General features: G+C 39.1%; 2 protein-coding genes and 1 long non-coding RNA gene across 4 annotated transcripts; 2 read left to right on the plus strand and 1 right to left on the minus strand.

Annotated features, from left to right (window-relative positions):
* The first annotated feature begins 172 nt into the window (after positions 1 to 172).
* LOC111801517 (ubiquitin-conjugating enzyme E2 2) lies at positions 173 to 3,348 on the plus strand. The gene is made up of 6 exons (XM_023685537.2): positions 173 to 350; positions 1,025 to 1,158; positions 1,279 to 1,304; positions 1,932 to 2,021; positions 2,269 to 2,357; positions 3,071 to 3,348. Exons 2-6 carry the CDS (start codon positions 1,034 to 1,036, stop codon positions 3,197 to 3,199), a joined length of 459 nt encoding a protein of 152 aa, XP_023541305.1. The 5' UTR covers positions 173 to 350; positions 1,025 to 1,033; the 3' UTR covers positions 3,200 to 3,348.
* Positions 3,349 to 3,507: 159 nt separating this feature from the next.
* On the minus strand, positions 3,508 to 6,722 carry LOC111801516 (Leucine-rich repeat protein kinase family protein). 2 transcript variants are annotated; one of them, XM_023685535.2, is made up of 7 exons: positions 5,142 to 6,722; positions 4,928 to 5,058; positions 4,598 to 4,841; positions 4,330 to 4,523; positions 4,225 to 4,256; positions 4,048 to 4,159; positions 3,508 to 3,888 (listed from the first exon to the last, which is right to left on the minus strand). In XM_023685535.2, the coding sequence occupies exons 1-7, from the start codon at positions 6,382 to 6,384 to the stop codon at positions 3,658 to 3,660; spliced, it is 2,187 nt and encodes a 728-aa protein (XP_023541303.1). In that variant the 5' UTR covers positions 6,385 to 6,722; the 3' UTR covers positions 3,508 to 3,657. The 2 variants fall into 2 exon arrangements, with proteins under 2 accessions (XP_023541303.1, XP_023541304.1); XM_023685536.2 differs by having other exon boundaries at positions 3,716 to 3,956.
* A 32-nt stretch (positions 6,723 to 6,754) lies between these two features.
* On the plus strand, positions 6,755 to 8,511 carry LOC147790958 (uncharacterized). Its single transcript, XR_015422430.1, has 2 exons — positions 6,755 to 7,498; positions 7,908 to 8,511. It is a non-coding gene; the product is annotated as an uncharacterized LOC147790958 (long non-coding RNA).
* The last annotated feature ends 1,128 nt before the right edge of the window (positions 8,512 to 9,639 follow it).

Genomic DNA, 9,639 nt, shown 5'->3' on the forward strand with positions numbered 1-9,639 from the left:
ATCTTAAGCTAAACAATACGATATTAAATCATGGGAGGCCAAGGGGGCGTCTTGTTAAGGTGCGCGCTAAAATGCCGGTCAAATAGCAAATAAGAATAACGCACAAAATTACCTCAGCTTGCCACGTGGCTATAATTTATTTGTTTATTTATTTATTATTTTGTGAATTTTCCTTCCAATTCATTGATAAGCAGAATTTGGGATTTCTATTTCGCTCCTTCTTCCTCCTATCGTGTTACGGTCGCCGGTGAAAATCTCTTGTCGACTACTCCCAAAACTCCGGATTTTTCTTTCATTTCGTTTCTGGACCCATCGAGATCGCCTGAGCTTCTCGCCGCGCTAGGTTAAGGGTAAGGGATTTCGATCAGCTTAATTGTTTGAATTCTTGTGTTTTTTTCGTCGCTTTGTTAATTTTTGCTCCGATTCGTGGATCACCGTTGTGTTACTGGCCTTTGTCTTCGACGTGGATGTACATGTACCCTTACTGAAGTGTTAAAGGCTTGTTGGCGGTAATTTGTTGGGAAATGGAACCTGCTTGTCTGACTGGCAGTTTTGGACAGAGATCTAGGGGTTTTGTTTACGGCGAGGGTTAGGGAAATGATTTATTGACGTGCAGCGAGCTAGCGTTTTAGCTTGGTTAAGTCCAGGGTAGTTAGTTTTCTGGATTCAATTATGTGCATAAGGATGTTTCTTTGCGTACTTGATTGTCCTGACTGGAATTAAATGGTATTGCTTCCGTCTCCATCCTTTTGCTCCATGTCGACGTAAGCTCTAGACTTCCATTTCAAACCTGCAATTTTAATTTACCGAAAGGAAACGTCCTTGAAGTGGTTCATTGTCCGTTAGGGTGATATCATGGAAGATTCAGGTCCCTCCTCCTCATTTGATTGAACTTGTTTCACGTTCTTTATCGATTTTCACTTGGTTGAATTTTGATCTTTTGTATCCTGCTTCAACGGTACTTTTTGATGTTTGGATATAGCATACTTTTTTTTTATGTTTGAATTTTGATTTTTCTTCTCAGCCGGTGAGGATGTCTACTTCTGCAAGGAAGAGACTTATGAGAGACTTCAAGAGGTTGCAGCAAGATCCGCCTGCGGGCATCAGTGGTGCTCCTCAAGACAATAATATCATGCTATGGAATGCCGTTATATTTGGGTAAGCTGGGAAAATAAATTATGACCTTGACATTTTTTTCTTTTTAAAACTCTTGCACGATTGCTTCTGGACTAACCGATGCTATGGTCTCTTACATATTTTTTTTGTCGGCTTTTGCAGGCCTGATGATACACCTTGGGATGGAGGTATTCCCCATTTCTTCCTTTCTGGGTCTAAGTGACTTATTATGAAGACGACAAAGTTGTATCTGGATCTAGTTTTCTGATGATTTACTTTTTTTTCATGCTTGATGATTTCACTTTGTTTTTCTGTTCAAAACTATAACTACTGATGATGCATTTCCACTCAAATAAATAACACTATGTTTACTTATCTCAGTTTTATATGCATATGTGTTGGCCATATAGCTATTAGCGTAGTAAAGTAATATTAATTAGTCAATTTTAAAATTATCTGGTTCTGATTTGCATGAAGTTTTTTCTTTCATGATCATGGTCTTCTTTTTAAGCTTTTTCCGCTATTTGGATATGGGATGTGTGTTATATTTTCTGGTTCAAAACTCAAGACAATTAGAGCTTTCATTCTGATTATGGTTTCCGTGGACTTTGAATTCAAAATGTCAAGTTGCTTTCATCTCTCCTGGCGCAAGTTATGGGAATGCATTCTGGAGGAACATGTTACAATCTTGTTTAATTTTCTGAAAATTTCATTCAATTTTGCATCTGATTTTGGTATTTCCTTTAATATTTTTTTATTTTTAAACTTGTAGTTTAGGAATTATAATTTGGCTACCCATGTTTTGAGTTGACCAGGTACATTTAAGCTGACTCTTCAGTTCACGGAGGATTATCCAAATAAGCCACCGACAGTCCGCTTTGTGTCAAGAATGTTCCACCCTAATAGTAAGATCACCAGGAACTTACCCTCTACAAACAGTTCATTCCTTATTTGATTCATTCTGGGTCAGTTTGAGGGTTTTCTCTAATTTTCATTTGGCACTAGGTTCAAGAAGAGTCGTAGTTCTCCTTTAGGTTTTTTGTCCAGCTACTTTTTGTTTACACAGTTGTGTCAATTTAGTTTTTAATTTTCTTGTAAATGTTGCTAAAACTACATTTTTTCCCCTTGTTTGGCGTTTCGTATGACCTTCAGTTTATGCTGATGGAAGCATTTGTTTGGACATTCTGCAAAATCAGTGGAGCCCAATCTATGATGTAGCTGCTATACTCACCTCTATTCAGGTACCTAATCTATTTGGCCCTAATAAATGTAAAGGCTGAAACTATTTATTGCTCGTTTTCATTTTATGGGTACAAATGGAAAGCTTGTAATCATAATCTTTTAAAGAAACCTTTTACAGCTCCTGTTCTATGCCCTATCCTAGAAGTAGAATGCATATGGTTCGTGTGTCCCCTGGATGCCTATCATAACATATTTATGGAACTGTCTGTGTGAACGAGCAGTTAGTTGTAAACCTGCCCTCCCCACTGACCCAGGCCATAAAAGCCCACATTCTTTTAATTCTTGTTCTTGATCTCTGAATTTGTGGCATTAATTTTGATTGTCTTGACTTTTGATTCTTTTTTAATACTTAGGATCAAGTTTTAAGAACTAGAATTATTTTGTCTAATAATCTGATTGGAATTCGGCCTACGTCAGAAATGTAGCCATTGTCTAATCTAAATTTTTATAATAATTATATGCTCAATAATGTTCAACGCAATAAGTATAATACTGCCCACCTAGAAGAGGGGAAAACGACTGCCCACCTAGAAAAGGGACAAACGATGGTAGGCATGGAGATGATGAGTTATCTGCCGGTTTATTTGGTGTATTATGGAGAATGTGATGGTATTGATTGTATTGGACTTCTGACTTGAGGAATTCAAAAGTTATATGGTATGCTCGTACTTTTCATTGATTTGCCAACACACTTCCATGTTTTTTCTTGTAGTCGTTGCTGTGCGACCCGAATCCAAACTCTCCTGCTAATTCTGAAGCTGCTAGGATGTTTAGTGAGAACAAGCGTGAGTACAACAGGAGAGTACGTGAGATTGTGGAACAGAGTTGGACTGCTGATTAGCCACAGAAATGGTTGTAGGCGAACAAAAAAAGATAGTCGAGTGGCTTGTTTGCATGATATTGTGCCTGGGAAGAAAACCAATTTGCTGTGTAATTTGCTTATTATGTGATATGCTTGCTTGGTCTATAAAGATGAACTACTTTGGTCTATTTCAATTTGACTATCTGGTCTAGTATTTTGCCATCTTTCTCAGGTAAATTCTTTAATTCTGGCCTTTGATCGAGGTAAATGCCATTTTATCGATTGAAGTTCGATCTTAAATGGGTGGTTCTTACCTATATCACGACGAATTACAGGTGATCAAGGGCTAATATAAAAAGAGATGATTGCCAAACTTTACGACCAACTTGTACAAGGGCTTATCTTCTTTTAAGAAAAAGTTTAGGTAAGGTAAAATACGAGCTGTATATTTGTAGACTCTGGTTACATTTATTCCCGCCCCATATAGATTCATTCATCTATATGAAAGCTCCGAGGTTTCCACTACTTGTCCATCCTTCCTGAACTTGCATTGAATACTGCAAATTCCAGAGTACATCTTCAATGGAAGGGCGTTTGTTTGGATCTTTGTTGAGGCAGTTGATGGCGATTTGAATTGTCGTCTTCAGTGAATCAAATGCAAACGAACCCTGAATTGAAGGATCGATAACGCCCCGTAATTTCAGTCCTTCTGCCAAGCCACCTTCAAACTGCCATAACCAGCAATATACAAGGCATCAGAATGTGAACGAATCCTCGACTTGGGATGATGCGTAGTCTAGAAAATTGCTTGGCGATGTTATATTTATCTGCTATAATCTGTTAAACCAAATGTTGATACATTTTATTCTCAGTTTATGAGATGATACCTCACTCTTCAGATCATCCAGTTCACTTGTGGATGTGATCGGCCTACCGGTGATGACTTGCAGCAAAATGGCACCAAATTGAAAGATGTCTTCCTTCTCCGGATTCCCACTTCTGCATTAAGAAATAGATTAGATTATTGGATTGTTGCAGAAAGAAGAATCTAAAAAAGATTGTACCTTTTTGGTACATTCAGCCCGCTCTCTGCATCCTGCAGAATTGATAATAACCAGTTACTACAAAACTTGCAATCAGTTGGAAGTGTAAATACAATTTTGTTCGACCTTTAGCGGCATGAGAACGTTGTAATTGCTTATTTTTGCGGTCAGCGTCTCGTCCAACAAAATGTTATCAATCGTGATATTGTTGTCGAAGATGGCCGGCGCCATTCCAGTATGCAGATGCTGTATTCCCCTGGCAATGCCGATGGTAATTCCCATTCTCTGTGGCCATTTCAGAGCATCCTTCCTTTTCCAATCTGTGTATGTGAGTTCAGATGACAGTTTTGAGATTAAACTTTGAAGCCAAATGAAGATGGGTTTGTTCTGTTACCTGTAAGACAATCCTTCAATGAGCCGTTGGATATGAATTCATTAACAACGAAGACTGTACTGGCTGGGTTCAATTGGTCTTGGTAAGTGACGGTGCAGTGTCCAAGAACACTGACCAAATGCCGATGCCTCAGATTTGGGAGCTCTTCCATGTGCCGCGCTAAGGCTTGAGGTGCAAGTTTTTGCCTTAGTTTAAAGCATTTGATCAAGACCACTGAACCATCAGTCAGCCACCCTTTATAAATCTGCAGGAATTGAACAGAAAACTTCTAATTGAATTAACTTTTCCTTGAGATCTCCCAAGAGTTGGAAGTTTGAATCAATTCCTCACCTGTGCTTGGGATCCTTGAGCGGCCAAGTTTGATGGGTCGAAGTTTCTTGTGATCTCTTCAATCTCTTCCACTGCGAAGACCCGATAAGGCGGCAGCCCAAGTGCTGGTAGCCTTGTCTGTGGCACTCGTCCTGTGTAGAATAAAGTTAACAAGAACAAAACCATAATTTGATTTGGGTGAAAGAAAAGTATAAGGAGAACAGTATTGGCTTACGGTTAGGCAGTGGAGAGCCACGAACAGATTGTTTATGAACTGTAGATTTCTCATATTTCATCTCTCCAAATCTTCTTCTTCTTCTGTTTCGGATGATTGCAAAAACCAATAACAGAACAACACCGGAAACTACCACTACGCCTCCTATGACGGCGAGCATAAGACCAAGTTTGATGCCAGGTTTCTGTTTCTGTAGGTCACCTGGAGGCTTTACAGCCATTGCTTCCTTCCGGCAGTATGAAAGAGAATGCTGGAGCTTCGAGTTTCCACCTGTCAAGCAGTTCCATGAACTATTTACGGTACGATTCGACGAAGTCGACCCAATGCAAGAGGGTAACTTTCCTATCAAGAGGTTGTGGGAAACGTCTACAAACTTAAGGTTTCTGTTGCAAGTTGTGTTGACAGAGAGTGCTCCACTTAATTGGTTATAAGCTAGGTTCAGATACAGAATTGCAGGTAGAGAGAACAGAGAAGAATGGATTGGCCCAAGAAACTTATTGTAGGAAATATCCAATAGCTGAAGCTTATTGAGTTCCATGATTCTTGAAGGAATTTCAGATCTGAACAAGTTTTTTCTCAATACGACGATCACAAGAGTTCCACTCAGAGGTGGAACTTTTTGGCTCAGTTGATTTTGTCCTAAATTCAGCTCTTCAAGAACTGCAAGGCCTTTAAGATCTGGAACGCTTCCATTGAGCAAATTATCAGCTAAAACAAGGCTCTTGAGGCTTTGAAGCTTAGAGATTGTTGCAGGGATGCCTCCATAGATGAAATTTGAGCTTATGTTAAGCACTTCCAGAGATGAGAGCCTATTGATTTTGGAAGGAAAAGGACCCCACAACCCCAAAGACACTAATGATAACACTTTCAGGTTCGAAAGCTTGGTGAGAACAGTAAAGAAGGAATCAATGGAGAAGCTATTGGAAAGAGTCTGCTGAGAAGGGATGGAACTCACAGAAACTGATTTTGGGGTTTTGGAAGGGGAGGTTTTGTTCCCAATGACAGTTAATTCTGTTATGTGAGTCCCAGAACAGACAATTCTGAGTGAAGAAGTAGGAGGTAAATAACAGAAGTTGGTCCAGTTTGACCATTGTTGAAGAGCAACAGGATATTCCAGAAGCTTTTGAATTTGGAAAAGGATTCTGCTTTCACTTGGAGAAAGCTGTCCTGTTGAAACTGGAACAAGAACGGCAAGAACAAAAATAGGAAACCAAAAACAGAAAGAAACCCAGGAATTCTTCATGTTTTTGAAGCTGAAACTTAAAGCTCTGCTGCAAACCTCATCAGAAAAGCAAGGAAAAAGAAAATTTGGGAACAGGGGAAGGCAGAATCAGCCATTGTTTAGAAACTAATCAGAGATCTGAAAAGATATAGAACAAACTCAAGAATGAGTGAAGCAATCTCAAGGAAATTCCAACAGTCAAGAACTCAAAAGAAGAGATTAAACAAATCCAAATCATGTGCTATCCAACCCACAATATAAAATTAAACTCTACTTCCCCTGCCGCACTTCACTCAGACTTTTTCCCATCAGACTGTGCAAGAAAGTCAACTAAGCTCAGTTCATCAGCCAGCTCCTGGCGTTTGACCAAATTCTCTACGGTGAACTCGCAAGTTTGTCTCTAAAGCTCACGTGGCCTTATGAATGATTGCTATTTTAAAAATATAGCACAGTGAAATCTGGAGGGGATCTCAAGAACTAGCAGTCTATGATAGAATTTTGAACAAAATGGCTAATTAGTCAATATCAAACAAAACCAGAGGAGCCAAAGAAGGTTTAGATTAAATTACCATAATGGTTCTCGCAACGTTTGTAGTTTTGCTTTGTCGGTTGAAGTTGACTGAAAGCGAGAGAGATAAGAATTGCCCTGAAAGCCAGGGAGACTCTTCCAAATTGTGGTTTATTGGGATTAGTTACACCTAATCCATTTTTTTTGTCCTAATAATAATGATATATTGCAAGAGGAAGCAGCCTTTTCCAGCTCAATATTTGTACTCTTGCTAATTGTAAACGTATTTCTTGGTACCAGCATCAAAGATCAAGACGGAAATGATACTTAGCACATGAAATTCATTGAAAAACGCATAGTTTCCGCTATCATAGAAAGGAAAGAAGAAAGTACCAATAGCCCGATTCTGTATCGAAGCCCTAAATGAATAGAAACCTCAATAGTTCACAGCGACAGCTCCATGATCAGATGGTTCCTCCATTTTCCATGTCCGGCATGGACGGAGGATTCGGCTGGTATCGGAGTCCAGCGCCACCCAGTCGGCCGCCGTTGTTGTATCGATAGATGGCGCGAAGGTGAAGCGCGCTTGCAGCGCTCCATGCGCCATTTCCTTCTTGCCTCCACCAGGTTTGGCCCATTAACCAACGGAAATTATGTCCGAAGGATCATAGTCTATCAATCATATCAAAATGTTTAACATTATGCCTAAATCATTATTGTTTTTGGAGTACAAACACTAAAATCTTCCAAACGAAACATGTTTTGATTTTATGAGAAAATTGTGGTATAGATAGAAACAATTTCAAAGCCGACATCGAATCCCGATCCAACAACTACACGAGGAAGCAATGAATTGTAGTGTTTGATCGTTTTCCGTCCAAAAAATAAAGAAACCTTTTTAAAGATATTGGAATTACTCATTTACTCATTTTATTACCAATTGATTTTAAGATGAAATTCGATGTTCATAATGATTTTTGTTCGTGTTACTACTGTTGGATGATGATCAAATAATATTCTTTCCATTGCCATGAAGCCTCTTGGGAAGCTCAAAGCAAAGCCATGAGAGCTTATACTCAAAGTGGACAATATATACGTGAGAGCAAACTCGAGGCGAGCATAAAGTGCATGGATACAAGTTATGTCTTGAAAGGAAAGACAATTCCGAATTAGCTTTATCTACGATAAGTAATGCAACTATGAATCTCATGGAGAGTTTGATCCTGGTTCAGGATGAAAGTTGGTGGCATGTTTAGCACATGCAATTCGGACGAAAAGTGGTGTTTTTAGTGGCGGACGGATTAGTAATGCGTAAGAACTTGCCCTTGAGAGGAGAACAATAGTTGGAAACGATTACTAAAACCCCGTATGCTGAGGAGCAAAAGGAAGAATCCGCCCGAGGAGGATCTCGGGTTTAGTTAGCTAGTTGTATGGTAAAAGACGAACCTGGTCTGAATGATGAACCAAATGAAAGGGTTTGAAGAATGTAGGTTATGGGTATGATGAGTGGACAAGACGAACCTCTTTATCAATCTCTTCGCTCATCCGTCCTTTTCCTTCTATGAATCCATCTCCCACTTCAAATGGAATTTATTCCAAATCTTATAAACAAACAAACAAACAACCCCTTATTTGATTAATCTCACTTTATCGTGCATTACTCGAACTAGTTTATACAAAACGATGTTCTCGAGCTTTAAGTTCTATAGATTGAACATGGATTCGATAATTCTTATGATTTGAGCTTAGTTTTAATTTGATTCATGTGTTTAAGTTAAATCTTCCACCGAGCGTATAAGATTTCACATTGGTTAACCCAAACAGGACAATATCTGCTAGTGGTGGACTTGGACCAATACAAATAGTGTCAGAGCCAAATACCAGGCGATGTGCCACGAGGCAGTGTGCTAATAAGGACGCTGATCCCAAAGGGGGTGGATTGTAAGATCCCACATTGATAAGGGTGTGGAAACGGTTCATTAGCAAACGCGTTTTAAAGACATTGAGGGTAAGTCTGAGAGGAAAACCCGAAGAGGACAATATGTGGTAGTGGTGGGCTTGGATTATTACAGAGCAACTTTGATTAAATCAATGAACGGAGCGTCGCGTCGAAAAGAAGTGGAAGAAAAAGGGAAGTATATATGTTATGATATGGGCATTTTCATATCTACTTTGCATCTAAGGGATCCCTTTAGACCAAAAAAAAGGGGTGAGAAATGGATTATTCTGTTTGCTACAATAATATCTCCAAATTAAACCCAACAAGTCGTCTAGGTTCATACAAGCTTACTTTTCCTTTGATTCTTCACCAACCATATATGAAGCTCACAAGAGTGCATATAAATATACCAAACTCATGCAGTTTATGCATTAGGGTTTTGGTTACAAGGTCATTTGCTTCCTAGAGTTTCCCTGAATGACTTCATTTAGGTCAAGTTTTGAGTAACGTCTTCCTATAATGAAGTGTTTGGGGGAACTCTTGGTGTCAACTGACGAGCATGCTACGTTTGTTCTTCTTCGAGATCCAAGCAACCTTCAAGAACTTTGTTCATATCTATCTGGTGAGAAGGAGTCCGGGAATGATCATGGGTTTATAAGGAACGAATACATCTCTATTCGTATGAGGCCTTTTGGGAAGCTCAAAAGTAAAGTCACGAGAGCTTAGATTCAGACCATTGTGGATTTGTAAATTACTCTCCATTTCATCCCACTTTTGAGTTTTTATGTGCTATAATTGGTTATTTGTTCGATTGTAACGTTCTTATAAG

Source organism: Cucurbita pepo, chromosome 9 (assembly GCF_057944985.1).
Source record: "Cucurbita pepo subsp. pepo isolate OVF chromosome 9, ASM5794498v1, whole genome shotgun sequence".
Classification (NCBI taxonomy): Eukaryota; Viridiplantae; Streptophyta; class Magnoliopsida; order Cucurbitales; family Cucurbitaceae; genus Cucurbita; species Cucurbita pepo.

What these genes read in the sequence shown, in the direction of transcription:
- LOC111801517 (XM_023685537.2), top strand. Translation starts at nt 1,034, where the DNA reads ATGTCTACTTCTGCAAGGAAGAGACTTATGAGAGACTTCAAGAGGTTG. An exon ending in TGGAATGCCGTTATATTTGG is followed by an intron (nt 1,159 to 1,278) that starts GTAAGCTGGGAA and finishes CGGCTTTTGCAG; the next exon opens with GCCTGATGATACACCTTGGG. An exon ending in CTATACTCACCTCTATTCAG is followed by an intron (nt 2,358 to 3,070) that starts GTACCTAATCTA and finishes TTTTTCTTGTAG; the next exon opens with TCGTTGCTGTGCGACCCGAA.
- LOC111801516 (XM_023685535.2), bottom strand. Translation starts at nt 6,384, where the DNA reads ATGAAGAATTCCTGGGTTTCTTTCTGTTTTTGGTTTCCTATTTTTGTT. An exon ending in CTCAAGGATCCCAAGCACAG is followed by an intron (nt 4,842 to 4,927) that starts GTGAGGAATTGA and finishes CAATTCCTGCAG; the next exon opens with ATTTATAAAGGGTGGCTGAC. An exon ending in TGGATGATCTGAAGAGTGAG is followed by an intron (nt 3,889 to 4,047) that starts GTATCATCTCAT and finishes TGGTTATGGCAG; the next exon opens with TTTGAAGGTGGCTTGGCAGA.